This window comes from Ovis canadensis, chromosome 2 (genome assembly GCF_042477335.2).
Source record: "Ovis canadensis isolate MfBH-ARS-UI-01 breed Bighorn chromosome 2, ARS-UI_OviCan_v2, whole genome shotgun sequence".
Lineage (NCBI taxonomy): Eukaryota > Metazoa > Chordata > Mammalia > Artiodactyla > Bovidae > Ovis > Ovis canadensis.
The window spans coordinates 217,045,242-217,063,841 of record NC_091246.1 but is presented as its reverse complement, the minus strand read 5'-3'; the positions used below and the strand labels follow the sequence as shown (position 1 = coordinate 217,063,841).

Below are 18,600 nucleotides of genomic sequence, written 5' to 3'. Positions count from 1 at the left end.
ATTCATTTTATCTGACAAACATGTTATACTTAAAGTCTAGCTTCAATGCTGAAGAACAGTTGTCTACGTCTGGTCTTCTTCACCTATCATTTTGGGTCTTCGACCAAACTTTCCGAACTCTGAGAATGAATAGTATAAAACATTACCCTCACTGCTAAGCTCTTACCTTCATTCCATTCTCCCGAATGTCTTTGATCAAAGCTCCTGGGTTGTCAGTAGCCTCGAGATGAAAGGTATATTGATTGGCTCCTGCTACAGCCATTGGCTTTACCCATTGTTCTGGCCTGGACACCATCATGTGCATGTCTGGAAAGAAAAGACATATCCCCTAACTATTACTAAAAGGAAAACAGCTGCTCATATTATTGAAGTCAATCTGTAGTTTTTGCTATTTCAGATATGGACTCTTCTGCCATCATGATAATTGTTAAATACAAGTTTCGGCATAGATAGCTTCCTTGCATCTTTAAGGTAAGGTTCTGGTTAAACACATTTATAAAAAAAAAAAAATCCAACATTTTTCCACAAAAAGCCTACAGCACTATTTATGAGAAGTAGTAACTAGGAATCAGGAAACGTAAGTTCAGGTTCAGGAAATATCATTGTAAAAAACTTAGATTACATTCTTAGGGAGACAAATAAAGGAGTAAATACAAATAAAGCTGGTAGTAAACAAAGCCAGTGTTGCTGGAGTCAGGGCGGGGCAGGGGCAGCACTGGGGAGGGAGGATGAGGTAAGAGAAACACTGGATAAAACTACAGAACTCTGCAGACCGTCAGGTTTTATTTTGAATGACACAGAACAAATAGTGCAGTACTTAGATCTAACTTTGAAGATCAAGGCAATAAACCTAGTGACTGCAGATGGTGAGCAGTGGTGGGGATTCTGGATATTTTCTGAAGTCAGGGCCAAGAGGGACTGCTGTGGCTCAGATGTGCGCAGTGAGACAAGGGTCAGATGGTGCAAGGATTTGGGCCTAAGGAGCTAGAACAGAACTGTCATCACTAAGAGGCAGACAACTGCAAAAGGAGGAACAGACTCAGAGGAAAGATCATGTTAACCAGAAGCAGCCTGCCACGTGTCCTTAAATCTAAAGCTCAAATCATATGAAAATGTTTGGGAAGAAACGGGCGTGGCCTTCTTAAACATGTTGACTTAAAACATAATATTAATAGCATTTCACGGGAAAGCGAGGGCAGCTTAAAAGAAGTGAAAGCAAGAAATGATGCAGGAAAGAAGAAAACGGTAAACTCTCCTGTGCCAGACAGACAGTAATGAGCAGAGTTTTGAGCTTTTTGTTTCGTAACAGACAGCACATTTCTGATCCAGCAAAACTATGTTAAAGAAAAAAAAATCAAGTATTACAGAACTCAGTAGCGAAGACTTAGAAAATGCAACAAGGCTTTGAAAAACGTCAGGAAAACAGAGTATAGAGCCTGATTAACGAAGTCAAAGCTAACATTTCTATTTCTAAACTAATAAAAGTAACAAAAATAGAACATGTTTCAATAGGCAAAACTTTGTTTTCAGAAGATAAACTCAATTTGGTGTGTTCTTCCTTCATATCATAAACAAGAAAATTTCAATCTGGTTTACGAGACCAAGTTTATTCATTCCTAAGCTACCAGACTAGACAGCTAAGTCATCCCTACTCAATCTCCAGCGTGCAGTCACCGCCAGCAACCGTCACTGGACATTCTCTGGTGTTCGGAGAATCAACGACTCAGCGACTCTGCCTGTAATCACAACACAGGTCTCAAATGTTCTACTGTCAGACTCCTTCCGCACTCTTAAAAATTACTGAAGACTCCTCCACCCCAATACTGATGATGTGGATTATATTTATCAATATCTAATGTATTAGAAAGGCAAACTAAAAAAAACTTTCAGTGTCTATTTGTGTGTGCTAAGTCACTTCAGCCGTGTGCGACTCTTTGCAACTCCATGGACCGTAGCCTTTCAGGCTTTTCTCCAGGCAAGAATACTGGAGTGGGATTCTCCAGGCAAGAACACTGGAGTGGGTTGCCATGTCCTTCTCCAGATGATCTTCCCTGACTCAGGGATCAAAGGTGGGCTCTCGCACTGCAGACAGATTCTTCACCATGTGAAATACGAGGGAAGCTTTTGTGTCTACTTAAGTCAGTCATAAAAAAGTAATGATACTATAAATCCATTACATGTTAATGTAACAGTTGCATTATTTTACATTTTGGCGAGTAGGTAGTGCCTGGCTTGGAGAAGGCAATGGCACCCCACTCCAGTACTCTTGCCTGGAAAATCCCATGGATGGAGGAGCCTGGTAGGCTGCAGTCCTTGGGGTCGCTAAGAGTCGGACACGACTGAGCAACTTCACTTTCACTTTTCACTTTCATGCATTGGAGAAAGAAATGGCAACCCACTCCAGTGCTCTTGCCTGGAGAATCCCAGGGACGGGGGAGCCTGGTGGGCTGCCGTCTATGGAATCGCACAGAGTCGGACACGACTGAAGTGACTTAGCAGCAGCAGCAGTGCCTGGCTTAAGAGAATACACACCTGTATTCTCACATCTGCTCTGCATTCAATCTGTTGTTTTATAGTAGGGAAAAAAAATGCAGAGAAAAGGGAGGCATCCCTACCCGCACAGCCTTTTCACTCAAGTATGGATAGTCTACCGTTTCTACCCCAAAACTCAACAAGCAGTATGAAAGATTACTGGCAGTGTGGAATCTATAAATCCTGTCAGTGACCTTTCCATACTTTGTTAATGCTAAAACTCGTTAGTCTGTATTTTGAACAGCTCTTTTAAGTACTATTGGTTCACTGAGTTACACAGATCTTCCAAACAGTGACACATTTCTTTATATACTATCCAAAACCCACATTGTCAATGTCACTACAGATCTTATAAAAAAAGCTATAAGCATTGGGAAGCTTTCAAGCTCAAAGCAGCAAATATAAGTTTTCCAAAATTTCAATTTTCACTTGCAAATTCTAACTTTTGTCAGTGGCAACAAAAACTGATGAGCTGCTTTCTTTGAAGTGACAGGTTCATGTAGTTAATTTTAAAGACAATATCAGGAAAATATCTAAGTCTGATAACCACAGTTCATTGTCAGTTATTCTTTTAGTGGAAAATGGTGTATGTGAAAAAACCAGCACTTGCAGTCTACAGCTCGAGACAATGAAATGAGTGGTTTTCCTCAAGGAAATGATCATCCTCCAGGATTCAACAGAAGGGCTTTGTATGTATTATCTTCCCACTCCGTTACACAAAATACTAAAGAGACGCATGCTCAAGAACCAAGATTTACTAAATCCATCACCTGTTCCAATTCTTCAAGGATACTATGAAGGCATGGTGTATAAGAACATCATAATACCTGTAGTAACCTGTTCAGTATTACCTGGTTCAGGAAAACCGCCTTATCTCTGGCTAGGGCATCAGCAGACTCATTCACCACTGCTTTTGCACCATCGGTACAAATAATGCAAATAATATCAGTACAATTTACAAATCGAACTACAAATAGTTTTGACATCATGCTGCTGCTGCTACTAAGCCGCTTCAGTTGCATCTGTCTATAAAAGATGCCTACAGGTCCTCACACCATACTTGAAGACCACTGATTTAGATAAAAGCAAAAATGACTTTTCCCTACCACTTTACATCTTAAGACAGTAAATTCTACTCAATATTAGGACTGAATTGTTAAAAGCTTTAGCAGTTATACATACAGCTTGTGATCTAACTCCTAAGATATATAATGTACCAATTAACCAACTACCAGTATCCAAGAATTACACAAACAACATATAAGATAAAAAACAAAGGTCACAAACTCTAAAGCATATGAAATCCATTCATCTTTACTTGAGACTGTCTTCTGGTAAGACTGATTAGCAAGTTTATCAGCAAACAAAAACTAAAAGCAGGGATGAAAAAACAGATTGTGGGGGGTAGGGGTGGCAGCTGAGTTGGTCAGAGAAAGGGCACAGAGAAGGGGAGTCAAACAGCAGTGAGAAGTAACAGTTGGGAGACCAACTAAAAGGAAGGGAAAAAGACAAAATATACATATTTTAAATCCACACAAAGCCAGAATGTGGATTCTGTGGCCATTGTACAAGGCGTGAGAGGGCAAAGAACACTTTCATCCAACTCCGATAGTTTTAAGGATAAATTTACCCTCGAAAAGTCAGTGCCTTCCAAGTGGAACGGACCTACAGAGGCTCTAACAGCCTCCTGCAAAGTCAGCAGTGTTCCACAACTGCACTGGTACAGAAGTCACACGTGGCTACTGAGAACCTGCAATGCAGTTAATGCCACTAAGAAACAATTTTTAATTTTAGCTGACTTAAATAGCTACATGAGGTTAGTGGTTACCATACTGAACAGAACAGCTAGAGCCCTTCATAAATGGTCCACAAGGTCAATAAAAAAATGTAAGTTTTACTAAAATTAAGTGATGAATTACATAAATACACATTATTTATAAAAGCTCACCAAATGTCTTCTGTACCAGAGATCTGGCAATAGCGGCTCTGCTAACTTAGTTTAAAACATCAGCAGCAGTGACAAGGATATATGGGCTAAATCTACATTCCACAGGAGTAACTTCTAGGTCACTATGTGATCTTAAAAAAGACCTTAATTCACATTATCTTACAACACTGAAGTGGAGCGTACGCCGACCTGTTCAGTTCAGTTCAGTCGCTCAGTTGTGTCCGACTCTTTGCGACCCCATGAATCACAACACGCCAGGCCTCCCTGTCCATCACCAACTCCTGGAGTTCACTCAGACTCACATCCATCGAGTCCGTGATATCATCCAGCCGTCTCATCCTCGGTCGTCCCCTTCTCCTCCTGCCCCCAATCTCTCCCAGCATCAGACTCTTTTCCAATGAGTCAACTCTTTGCATGAGGTGGCCAAAGTACTGGAGCTTCAGCTTTAGCATCATTCCTTCCAAAGAAATCCCAGGGTTGATCTCCTTCAGAATGGACTGGTTGGATCTCCTTGCAGTCCAAGGGACCCTCAAGAGTCTTCTCCAACACCACAGTTCAAAAGCATCAATTCTTCGGCGCTCAGCCTTCTTCACAGTCCAACTCTCACATCCACACGACCCCTGGAAAAACCATAGCCCTGACTAGACAGACCTTAGTCGGCAAAGTAATGTCTCTGCTTTTGAATATGCTATCTAAGTTGGTCATAACTTTTCTTCCAAGGAGTAAGCGTCTTTTAATTTCATGGCTGCAGTCACCATCTGCAGTGATCTTGGAGCCCAAAAAAATAAAGTCTGACACTGTTTCCACATCTATTTCCCATGAAGTGATGGGACCAGATGCCATGATCTTCGTTTTCTGAATGTTGAGCTTTAGCCAACTTTTTCACTCTCCTCTTTCACTTTCATGAAGAGGCTTTTTAGTTCCTCTTCACTTTCTGCCATAAGGGTGGTGTCATCTGCATATCTGAGGATACTGATATTTCTCCCAGCAATCTTGATTCCAGCTTGTGCTTCTTCCAGCCCAGCATTTCTTATGATGTACTCTGCATAGAAATTAAATAAGCAGGGTGACAATATACAGCCTTGATGTACTCCTTTTCCTATTTGGAACCAGTCTGTTGTTCCATGTCCAGTTCTATCTATTGCTTCTTGACCTGCATACAGGTTTCTCAAGAGGCAGGTCAGGTGGTCTGGGATTTCCATCTCTTTCAGAATTTTCCACAGTTTATTGTGATCCACACAGTCAAAAGCTTTGGCATAGCCAATAAAGCAGATGTTTTTCTGGAACTCTCTTCCTTTTTCGATGATCCAGCAGATGTTGGCAATTTGATCTCTGGTTCCTCTGCCTTTTCTAAAACTAGCTTGAACATCTGGAAGTTCATGGTTCACATATTGCTTAAGCCTGGCTTGGAGAATTTTGAGCATTACTTTACTAGCATGGGAGACCTGTAGAAAGCTCCAATTTCAATGAATCGACTTCTCATCTAGACCATAAATCAACTGATTCCTAAGTTCATTTAACAATCACATTGAGCCTCAGCTGTGTGTCTATGCTATGCTCTGGGAAAACCACAGCAAACCAAGTGAATGAAATCCTGCCCTTAAGGAGTTTAGAGTCTGATAAAAGCAGATTGAAAGAAATTCTAAGAAAATCAACAAGGTAAAAAGGTTAATTTAGGACAGGGCTCTCTGAAGAAACAACAACAAAGGATCTGAGGTGGAAAGATGAGGTAGTACTGATCAAGTGAACACAGTTTAGGCAAAGAGACTCTAGCCAAAGCGCCTAGGCCCCGAGGTGGGCAAGTTCAGCTTCTTACAGGAGGCCAATGAAGTCCCAGCACAGGGGGAGGGAAAAGGGTACACTGTGAAACTGGAAGTTGAGAAATCAACCAGCTACTTCCCCTTTCCTTGAGCAAGATACTCAGCTTCAGATGCCATAAACACCCACTTACCAAAGAAAGGGTCCTGGCCTAGCTGCTTTCGGAGGCTTTCTACCACAGGGTGACCAAAGGTGATGTTGGGAACAAAATGCCTACAAGACAAACAAAATCTTACTCTGAAAATGTTTTCAATTCAGTCTCTGTATTTTTCTCAAAATGTATCCTGATAGACAAAGAGGAGATTATCTGCGATTGCAATATTTTTCAATTTAACATTTAACATCAGTATCAGTATTAAACACTAAAAATACCCATAGAATTTCAGTTTTACAGAGCAGTAACTCCTTGATATTCCAAGAAGTCATAATGTCACATAATTGACCAATTTAATGCTGTAATTCAAAATCCCTGACAGGAAGAAATGAAGGATGACAAAATCAAACCCCAAAAGTTATATGACTTGCCCAAGTCACATACTAGTTAGGAAGTTCAAGACTCTGATAAGGGTTTCTCAAATCTTAAGCCTATCACAAGTCACCTGTGGCTATCTCTAATCTACTTCTACCACAGGGCACAAAATGACAAGTTTATTTAAGCTTTGTTAAAGATTATCAATAAAGAAACTTAAGGTATATTAATAACCACCACTTACTAAAGGTTTATAACATACCAGATATTGTGCCTTATTTTATTTCATCTTCACAACAGCCCTCTGAAGTAAATGCTGTTATCATCTCCATTTAAGGAGCATAGGATATAACTTCCCTAAGTCACCCAGTTAATAACTCGTTGGGTCAGGTTTCAAATTAAGGCTTTCTGATATCGGACCCAAGGTAGTTAACCATTACCCTACTCCAGCTCTCTTGTTGTATCACGAGTTCACTTCAACATTTAGGCTGGGTGCTTCAGAGTACTATATTTTATTTTTAAAAATGTGAGTTTCTCTGCTCACCACAGAAAAGGTTACAATCTCACTGGTACCAAGAGAGGGCTAATGACTCACCACAATTCATGACTGACTGCTACAGTATAGTTGTTGGCAGGAAGCCAGCTCGGCCAAGGGCCACATTTCCCAACTCCCTTTAAAACCAGGTGGCCACGTGACTAATTCTCACAAAAGGGCTGTGAAATATGAACACAAGTGATGCGTGTCACTGCAGAGCCCCAGGGGTTGAGTATATTCCTGTTCTGCTCTCATTTTACCCTTCTGCCAGGAAAGAGGCCCTTAAGGGCAGAGACAGGGGATGGAAGGGGACTCTGATGTCCCTGAATTTCTGCATGGAAGGATATTCACACCAAACTACTACATGAAGGAAAAAAAAACTTTATAACATTAAGCCACTGAAATCTAGGCTTTCTTTTGTTAAAGTAGTAGGCATTACCCTGAATGAGGCCTGTAGAGAAAAGCTAAAGTATGCAATATAAGGTAATTGTTCCAGAGGCAAGTAGAATAGCATTTTTTTTTTTAAGGGATAGAGCATGGGGTTCATGTCAATGGAATTCTTCAGGCAGGAATATTGGAGTGGGTTGCCATTTCCTTCTCCAGGGGACCTTTTCGACCCAGGGATCAAACCCAGGTTTCCCACGTTACAGGCAGATTATTTACCATCTAAGCCAGGAGGAAAGCCCCAGATCCCCATGGAATTACAGAATTAATGGAATTTGTCAAGATGGGGAAAGAAATGAACAAAGGTAAAGAAAACCAAGTTAAGCTCAAAGAAAGGGAGACGGTGCTGCCCACCTTGGCTACTATGAATAAAATACGAGGCAAGACTGTGTCACATTAAATGATACAGAATGCCAGGCTCACTGTTTGAACTTTAATCCTGATCAAGTGAGGTTTTAAAAGAGAAAGTCAAAGTCGCTCGGTCATGTCTGACTCTTTGCAACCCCATGTTCTACACAGTGGGGTTTCAAAGAGTCAGACATGAAATTCTCCAGACATGAAATACTGGAGTGGGTAGCCTTTCCCTTCTCCAGGGGATCTTCCCAAGTCAGGGATCAAACTCAGGTTTCCCGCATTGCAGGTGGATTCTTTATCAGCTGAGCCACCAGAGAAGCAATGAAAAATTAAGATGGAAACAATACCGTAGCAGCACAACTGACTGAGCAGTAAACTGGAAGAAGCAAGGCAAGAGGTGTCGGTAAATGGCAAGAAACAGTAAAAACAGAAACAAGGATAGCAACTGACGGGGTTTTTCTGTTAAGGTGCAGTGGGGTGGTGGTGGGGTGGGAAGTGTTGTCAAAGAGAAGAAACCACGGAGCTTTCCAGGTGGTGCTAGTGGTAAAGAACCTGCCTGCCAGTGCAGGAGACGTAAGAGACATAGGTTCGCTCCATGGGCTGGAAGATCCCCTGGAGGAGGGCACGCCAACCCACTCCAGTATTCTTGCCTGGAGAATCCCATGGACAGAGGAGCCTGGCTGGCTACAGTCCATGGGGTCACAAAGAGGCAGATACGACTTAAATGACTTAGCACCCAGCACCAAGGTCTTGAGCTTAGATGACAAGCAGGCAGAATGCGGGTTAATAAAGAATTATACAGGACAACCGCCATTCTAAACAATTCCATCATATTAACTCATTAAAATCATGCCACCAATTTAGTGAGACAGGTACCACTGTTTTCTGTATTTTTATAGATGAGAAAGAGAGGCTAGAGCTCACACAACCAGTAAGTGCAGGAGGCAGTCAACCCAGCTCCAAAGTTCAGGCTCTTATCTGCAAGGCCTGTCTGCCCCTTCACTGACAATTAACAACTAACCGAAAAAAAAGTCCAAGGGAGGAGAGCCTTAAGAGAGAGAGCAGTCGGGGGTGGGGATAGGGGTGGCTGGGTTGGCAGATAGCATGGAGGATTAAAACAGGGCAGAAGGAGACAGGGGACAAATGAAAAAGATCTGGCCTGGCTAATGGTGGTCTGTGAGACTGTGGGCCCAGTACTGGAAATTTCTGGAAGTTTTTCAAAAGTCAGAAATCTAGTACTAATGTGAAATCTCCCTGGCTTTATATTGCCCTAACTAACTTAGGACCCCTTCACGGATCACAGCCTTGTCATGGGGAAGGGGCTTATGTACCTCAATAAAGCTATGAGTCATTGTAGTGCACGGCCACCCAAGATGGACAGGGCAAAGTGAAGAGCTCTGATAAAACGTGGTCCACTGGAGGAGAGGGCAAATTGCTCCAGTATTCTTGCCTAGAGAACCCCGTACACAGTTTATGAAAAGGCACAAAGATATGACACTGAAAGATGAGTCCCCCAGATCAGGAGGTGCCCAATATGCTACGGGGGCACAGTGGAGAAACAGCTCCACAAAGAATGAAGAGGCTGGGCCAAAGCGGAAATGATGCTCAGCAGCGGATGTATATGGTGGGAAAAGTAAAGTCTGAAGCTATAAAGAACAATACAGCATAGGAACCTGGAATGTTAGGTCCATGAATCAAGGTAAACTGGATACGGTCAAACAGGAAATGCTGAGTCAACATCGACATCTTAGTGAACCAAAAATGGACTGGAATGGGCGAATTTAATTCAGATGACCATCGTATCTACTACTGTGGGCAAGAACTGATGAAAAGAAATGGAGTAGCCCTCCCAGCCAACAAGAGTCCAAAATGCAGTACTTGGGTGCAATCTCAAAACGACAAGAATGATCCTGGCAAATCATTCAATATCACAGTAATCCAACTCTATGCTCTAGCCACTAAAGCCAAAGAAGCTGAAGTTGAATGGTTCTATGAAAATCTCCAAGACCTCCTAGAACTAACACCAAAATAAAAGATGTCCTTTTCATCACAGAGGACTAGAATGCAAAAGCAGGAAGTCAAGAGTTACCTGGATTAACAGGCAAGTTTGGCCGTAGAGTACAAAATGAAGCAGGGAAAAGGCTAACAGAGACACTCTGTTGAGAACACACTGGTCATAGCAAACACCCTCTTCCAACAACAGGACATGACTCTACAAATGGGCATCACCAGATGGTCAGTACCAACATGAGACTGATTATACTCTTTGCAGCCAAAGATGAAGAAGTTCTACACAGTCAGCGAAGTCAAGACCTGGAGCTGAATGCGGCTCATCTCATGAGCTCCTTATGGCAAAATTCAGGCTTAAATTGAAAAAAGTAGAGAAAACCACTAGGCCATTCAGATTTTACCTAAATCAAACTACTTATTATTGATTATGCAGTGGAGGCAATGAATAAATTCAAGGGATAACATCTGGGTAGAGTGCCTGAAGAACCATGGAAGTTCCTAACACTGTGTAGGAGGAAGTAACCAAAACCATCCTCAAGAAAAAGAAATACAAGGCAAAATGGTTGTCTGAGGAGGTATTACAAACAGCTGAGAAGAGAAGTGAAAGGTAAGGAAAAAATGGAAAGATATACCCAACTGAATGCAGAGTTTCAAAGAAAAGCAGAGATAAGAAGGCCATCTTAAATGAACAATGCAAAAAAGTAGAGGAAAACAACAAAATGGGAAAGAATGGAGATCTCTTCAAGAAAACTGGAGATATCAAAGGAATATTTCATGCAAGGATGAGCATGATAAAGGACAGAAATGGTAAGGACCTAAAAGAAGCAGAAGAGATTAAGAAGAAGTGGCAAGAATGCATACAAGAACTATACAAAAGAGGTTTTAACCACCAGGATAACCATGATGGTGGGGTCACTCACCTAGAGCCAGACATCCTGGAGTATGAAGTGGTCCTCAGGAAGCATTACTACAAAAAAACTAATGGAGGTGATGGAATTCCAGCTGAGCTATCTAAAATTGTAAAAGATGATGCTGTAAAGTGCTGCACTCAATATGCCAGCAAATTTGGAAAATTCAGCAATAGACCCAGGCGTGGAGAAGGTCAGTTTTCATTCCAATCCCAAAGAAAGGCAATGCCAAAGAATGCTCAAACTAACACACAACTGCACTCATTTCACATGCTAACAAGGTAATGCTCAGCATTCATCAAGCTAGGCTTCAGCAGTATGTGAACTGAGAACTTCCAGATGTACATGATGAATTTAAAAAAAGCAGAGGAACCAGAGTTCAAATTGCCAACATCCGCTGGATCATAGAAAAAGCAAGCGAATCTCAGAAAAACATCTATTTCTACTTCATCGACTATGCTAAAGCCTTTGACTGTGTGGATCACCACAAACTGTGGGAAATTCTTAAAGAGATGGAAATACCAGACCATCTTACCTACCTCCTAAGAAACCTTTATGCAGGTGAAGAAGCAACAGTTAGACCAGACATAGAACAATGAACTGGTTCAAAATTGGGAAAGGAGTACAGCAAGGCCATATACTGTCACCCTACTTATTTAACTTACATGGAGAATACATCATGCGACATGGTGAGCTGGATGAATCAAAAGCTGGATCAAGATAGCCAGGAGAAATATCAACAACCTCAGACATGCAGCTGATACCACTTTGATGGCAGAAAGGGAAGAGGACCTAAAAAGCCTCTTGATGACGGTGAAAGAGGAGGGTGAAAAAGCTGGCTTAAACTTAACATTCTAGTATCATAGAATCTGGCCTCATCACTTCTTGGCAAAGAGAAGGGGAAAAAGTGGAAACAGAGACAAACTTTATTTTCCTGGGCTCCAAATTCACTATAGATGGTGACTGCAGCCATGAAATTAAAAAATAAAAGACACTTGCTCCTTGGAGGGCTTCCCCGGTGGTGCAGTGGTAAAGAATCTGCCTGCAATGCCAGAGACCCAGGTTCGAGCCCTGAGTAGGGAAGATCCCCTGGAGAAGAGAATGGCAACCCACTCCAGTATTCTTGCCTGGAGAATTTCATGGACAGAGGAGCCTGGCAGGCTAAAGTCCATTGGGTCGCAAAGAGTTGGACACGACTGAGTGACTAACACTACTACTGCTCCCTGGAAGGAAACCTATGACAAACCTAGACAGCATATTAGAAAGCAGAGACATTCAGTTCAGTTCAGTTCAGTCGCTCAGTCGTGTCCAACTCTTTGCGACCCCATGAATCGCAGCACGCCAGGCCTCCCTGTCCATCACCATCTCCCGGAGTTCACTCAGACTCACATCCATCGAGTCCGTGATGCCATCTAGCCATCTCATCCTGGGTTGTCCCCTTCTCCTCCTGCCCCCAATCTCTCCCAGCATCAGAGTCTTTTCCAATGAGTCAACTCAAAGTACTGGAGCTTCAGCTTTAGCATCATTCCTTCCAAAGAAATCTGAAGGTTGATCTCCTTCAGAATGGACTGGTTGGATCTCCTTGCAGTCCAAGGGACTCTCAAGAGTCTTCTCCAACACCACAGTTCAAAAGCATCAATTCTTCGGCACTCAGCCTTCTTCACAGTCCAACTCTCACATCCATACATGACCACAGCAAAAACCATAGCCTTGATCAGACAGACCTTAGTCAGCAAAGTAATGTCTCTGCTTTTGAATATACTATCTAGGTTGGTCATAACTTTTCTTCCAAGGAGTAAGCGTCTTTTAATTTCATGGCTACAGTCACCATCTGCAGTGATATTAGAAAGCAGAGACATTACTTTGCTGAAAAAGATCCATGTAGTCAAAGGTATGGTTTTCAAGTACACATGTATGGATGTGAGAGATGGACCATAAAGAAGGCTTAGCTCCAAAGAATTGATGCTTTTGAATTGTGGTGCTTAGAAGACTCTTGAGAGTCCCTTGGACAACAAGATCAAACTAGTCAATCCTAAAGGAAATCAAACCTGAATATTCATTAGAAGGACTGATGCTGAAGCTCTAATACTTTGGTCATCTGATGTGAATAGCCACCTCACAGGAAAACACCCTGATGCTGGGAAAGACAATGCTGGAGGAAAAGGGGGTGACAGAGAATGAGATGGTTGGATGGCATCACCAACTCAGTGAACATGACCAAACTCTAGGAGACAGTGAAGGACAGGGAAGGCCGGCATGCTGCAGTTCATGGGGTGAAAGAGAGCTGGATGCAACTTAGCCACCAGACAACAACAAGTAATTTAGAAATTGCTTATTTGCTCTATTCCTACATTTAAGACCAATACATTTCCAGTCACTTCCTGTCAAGACACATTTATGTTTACATGCTCTCCAATTTTCTTTTCCAGAAAAATCCACCTGTCCTTTACTTCAAATATCTAACCACACTAATGCTCCACCCACCAGTGTCTCCAAAACTTGTTCCTGACTTTCAAAGTCCTTCAGTTTTAATCAGAAGACACAGTGGGGACTTCAGGGAAAGAGAGAGGACCAGAAAACCACCAGTGCATCAAGCTCAATGTACTGTTGGAGATTTTTAAGCGGCAAGGAAAAGGAAAAGCATGGAGGCAGAAAGTAGAGGAAGTCCACAGCCCCTCGTTCATACCCTGGACCTAAGCGGCACTGCAATTTAGCCAGGCCCTGCCTGTTCTGATGGGACACTGGGGAAGGGGCTGAACCTCCCCAACTGGTTTCCTATTGCAAAAGGGGAATGAAAGTAACTCAAAGTTGTGATGCTTAACAGGGAAAGGCTTTTAAAATAGTGTATGCAAAATTTGCTTATTTTCAAACCAAGATGTTTCTCAGTAAAAGGGGAAAGGAGTCAATAAAAAATAAATACATTTACTTAACAAGCTCAAGGACTGCCATAGGCCTGGGAGGGGCAAGATATTTCTTAGAAGATACCTCTATTATGATAAAACCATTCATCCAACCAATTATAACTAGGCCTGCCACAGTGCTTTTCCTGCAGAGAATAGAGGTGAGCTCTGCTTTCAGGGCGTTTACCGTGCAGTAGGGGATATGAAACAAATAACAAAAATATAAACTAGCTGTCTCTCAAAGACAGACAATATCTTAATCATTCTCTGTAAGCCGAGTATCCAGAGAAGACAGTTTCTGAGACAAAACAAACCGCTGCCTGCTTCCAATTCTGGTTCCATCATTTCCTAGTTATAAGGGAACTTAACCTCTCTTTATATTAGACTCCTCACTGTCAACTCTGGTGCTGATAACAGCTCATGGGGCTACATGAGATAATTCACAAAAAGTATTAGAACAGGGGATATACGTATACCTATGGCTGATTCAGGGCTTCCCTCACAGCTCAGTAGGTAAAGAATCTGCCTGCAATGCAGGAGACCTGGGTTTGATTCCTGGGTCGGGAAGATCCCCTGGAGACGGAAATGGCAATCCACTCCAGTATCCTTGCCTGGAAAAATCCCATGGACAGAGGAGCCTGGCGGGCTACAGTCCATGGGGTCACAAGAGTCGGACACAATTTAGCAACTAAATCACCACCACCACCATGGCTGATTCATGTTGAGGTTTCACAGGAAATAAAATTCTGTAAAGCAATTACCCCTCAATAAAAAATAAATTTAAAAGAAAAAAAAATCTCTAAAAAAAAGTATTAGAACAGAAACAATCGAGTGTTCTTTATGAGCTCTATATTTATCATTACCTATTGTTATCATTGATATTCTGATTGGTAAACTGGGACAAATTATTTTCTCCATTCATTCACTTAAACATGGTTAGACTATACTCATATGTGCTAAGTCATTTCAGTTGTGTCCAACTCTTTGCAACCCTATGGACTGAAGCCTGCCAGGCTCCTTTGTCCATGGGATTTTCCAGGCAAGAATACTGGAGTGGGTTGCCATTTCCTCCTCCAGGGGATCTTTCCAACCCAAGGATCGAACCCGTGTCTCCTGTGTCTCCTGCATTAGCAGACGCTAGTTCTTTACCACTAGCACCACCTGGGAAGTCTGTTCTATCCCGAGACTCCTAAGTGACTCAGAATTCTGTCACATTCTATATCTCAAACACAAAAATGTAGCTACCCATCTGTAAGTACATACTCCAGTAACTTTTGGAAGTTCAGGGCTTTCAAGCAAAGGTGTCAAAAAACAAAGTACGTAAGTAGAATGACATGCGATAAGCACACTAAAAAGCTATGTTCTGGAAGAAGTAATATTTTGGAGAAGGAAATGGCAACCCATTCCAGTGTTCGTGCCTGGGAAATCCCATGGACAGAGGAAAACTTTAAGGTTAAGATTTTGCCATTAAACAGTTGGGCACAGTGTTGAAGTAACTGAATGAAATGGAAAAGAGAAACAGCAGATCTAACCAGACCAAAGAAGACGAATCTTTCATGAGTGACACTGAAAAGGGAAATGACTGGTAATTTTTGCAAAAAACACGAATTTGCATATTTGCATGAGGGTACACAGAGATTTTACCTATTTTCAATAATTTTACTCTTCTGCTCCAAACCATGGTTAATGGCTGTTTTGATCTTATGGCAGTTATCAGTGCGGCAAATGCAAGTTGCAACTCTGTCACAATGTGCGTAACCTTGAGGGAGTATTAACTGTTTTCTCTAGCTTGGTTCCTCATTTTATAACCAACTTATGAAACTAGCATCAATCTGATTTCAAACAATATTGATTATGGGCTATAACTACAGTGCTTAAAAATTACTTACAAAAAACTGACCTCCCTGAAGAGCAGGGTGCCTGAAGAGAAAATAGATAGGAAAATCAAAATTCGAACAATGAGACAACAATTATCATCAATTATAGAAAATTTACCATGTGCCAGGCATTGTAAACTACCTGTACCAGCTCATTTCATCTTCCAAAGATGCCTGGGCTGTAGAGTGTTATTACTCCCACTTTTGACAGAATGAAACTGAAGCTCAATGAGGTTAAATGGCTTGTCCCAAGTAACCTAGCAAGTGGCACAACTCGGGCGTTCTCACTCCAGGTGCAAAGCTCGTCATCGTTATACAAGTCTGTCTCCCCAGCAATGCCACTAACTAGCTATATGAGCTTGGGCAAGTCATGCCTATCCCCTTGGGCCTCAGTTTCTCCAACTGAAAGTGAGAGACAGGTCCTAGAAATTAAGGTCGCTTCCGGGTGCTAAGTGCTAGAAGAATTCACATTACGTGGGGGGGAGGGGAGGAGATGAGGCTCGGGACACGGTCGCAACCCAGGTCCCCTCCAAGCGGAGCCTCCTGCGTTTCCACCTCAGGCCCCTTCCTCAGTACCGCGTTCAGAGTGAGGCGCTTCGCGGCACAGGGACGCCGTGCACCTAACAGGTACTCAGTCAATGGGAGCCTATCCCGCCCCACGCGACAACCCAGGCCCGAACCCCGCGGAGAGTTACCCGTCCATTACATCCAGGTGCAGATAATCGGCCCCAGAGTCCAGCATCCGGAGGCACTCGGCCCCTAAACTGGCCAGGTCACTGTTGAGGATGGACGGGCCAATCTTGCAACCAGACGCCATGGTGCTAGTACTCCAACGCAAGTTACTGCACAAGAGCCCGGCTAGATGAAGGCGTTGTGCCCAGATTGGCCGAGCAGTTTTGGTCCCACCTCTTCTCCGTAGATCTTTCCGGATTCCGCCGGAAGCAGCTGCCCTGAAGGGGAAGTCCCGCCTCCCCTGGAGGGAAGGACTGCCACCTTAAGGGCTTAGGGGCGGGGCCTCGCAATGAGGCCCCTTCCTCCTTCCGTTGACTTCAGTTTTTAATACAGGGCTTTCAAAAAACAAAAACTAAAAACCTGGTCTGTCAGGTCTCCCAGCCCTCTGAGGAGTTTCTTAATCTTTTTTAGTTAAGTTCTTTCATCTTTTTCAGATTCTTTTGTATAGTAATTAATAATCTTAAGGGGACCAAAGCTTCTGCAGAAACAAACAGTTACCAAGCATAGATAGAAGTAACATTCCTAAAGATACAGTGAAAGTGAAAGTCACTCAGTCACGTCCGCCTCTTTGCGACCCCATGGACTGTCCATGGAATTCTCCAGGCCAGAATACTGGAGTGGGTAGCCAGTCCCTTCTCCAGGGGATCTTCACAACCCAGGGATCAAACCCAGGTCTCGTGCTTGGCAGGCAGATTCTTTACCACTGAGCCACTTGGGAAGCCCCAAAGATACAGTTCAGTTTCAGTTCAGTCGCTCAGTCGTGTCCGACTCTTTGCGACCCCGTGAATCGCAGCACGCCAGGCCTCCCTGTCCATCACCATCTCCCGGAGTTCACTCAGACTCACGTCCATCGAGTCCGTGATGCCATCCAGCCGTCTCATCCTAGGTCGTCCCCTTCTCCTCCTGCCCCCAGTCTCTCAGTTGTGAATTCAGCCATTTCTTTTCAATGAAAATGATTAGCCTGAAGTCTCAACCACCAGATCAGTTGGAACCTAAGAAATGATGCTGTTGACCTTTCCTGACCCTGATGTCTTTAATTACTAAATCAGGGACTGTCCACCCACCAAGCCCCTTCCTGAATACACTTGTACCCTTAGCTTAAAACTTAACACACACACACACACACCCCCAAACCAAATGAGAAAAAACTCATTACCCACTTTCCCTGTTGGGGAGACACTGCTTTGGGAAAGATTTTCACTATTATTGCTGAAAGTAATACATCCTTCCTTCTCGAATCTTTGGCTTGGTTGTGTCTTTTGGCTTGACTCCCACAAAGAGAGGAACACAGTTTTCCATGTAACAAATTCACATGGGAAAAAAAAAAAAGTTTAGTAAGAGCATTACTTTGAATTTAAGGATAAGGCACTTTGTATAAAAGACAGAACTGTGATGGTAAACTTGGATCCCATGGTAAACTTGGATCACATTCAGAGAATAACCTGGCCCTTAACATTCCTCTTGGGAAATCTACCAGTCCTTCCAAATGATCATACTTAAGCAGAGAAGTCATACTGGGGTATATGTCTCCCAATGTGCCCATTCTCCTTAATTTTGAAAGTTAGGGATGGAAAGCATGAGTAGAATGAAGCTCATTTGGAAGGGGGTGGAATTAGAGGTATTGAACTGAAAGGTGACTTCAGGCCAGATTATGAGGGTTGAGGAGGAATGTCAAGACAAGCTCCAGGGATCCAAAACAAAAAACACCTCAGGGTCTAAAATGAACACTTTCCTAAAGGAGTTAACCTATTTCTTGTGTTGAAAAATGAGAAATGAAATGCAATCAGGCATCTTAAATATTTTTAATTTATTTTATTATATGTGCATATTCAAACACAGAAGTCTTATCTTTCATAAATATCTTTCATAAACATTTCAATATTTATTCATATGCATTTTTTCCATGCTCTTTGGTCATTCAGTATTCATAACAAACTTTATAGTCATCTGAGGGAAATCGGCTGTGTAGTCAATCTTTTGCTTTTACCTGTAAAATGGCTAATAAAGGATTTTCATCCTGCAGTCACAGTGACTTTTGAAAAATATGGAGGTACATTGATCTGTAATCCTAAA

At 42.5% G+C, this 18,600-nt stretch overlaps 1 protein-coding gene across 6 annotated transcripts in view; it reads right to left on the bottom strand.

Moving 5' to 3' along the window:
• The window catches only part of RPE (ribulose-5-phosphate-3-epimerase), a 28,437-nt gene extending 11,684 nt beyond the window's left edge, over nucleotides 1-16,753 (bottom strand). The window contains exons 1-4 of one of the 6 annotated variants that reach the window (XM_069578232.1): nucleotides 16,502-16,712; nucleotides 15,808-15,838; nucleotides 6,432-6,511; nucleotides 167-306 (exon numbers count right to left, since the gene is read on the bottom strand). In XM_069578232.1, coding sequence (XP_069434333.1) covers nucleotides 167-304 — 138 coding nt within the window. In that variant the 5' untranslated portion in view covers nucleotides 305-306; nucleotides 6,432-6,511; nucleotides 15,808-15,838; nucleotides 16,502-16,712. Of the gene's footprint in view, nucleotides 1-166; nucleotides 307-6,431; nucleotides 6,512-15,807; nucleotides 15,839-16,490 lie in introns of all 6 variants that reach the window. The other 5 variants (XM_069578233.1, XM_069578231.1, XM_069578234.1 and 2 more) reach the window with 5 other exon arrangements.
• Nucleotides 16,754-18,600: the final 1,847 nt, after the last annotated feature.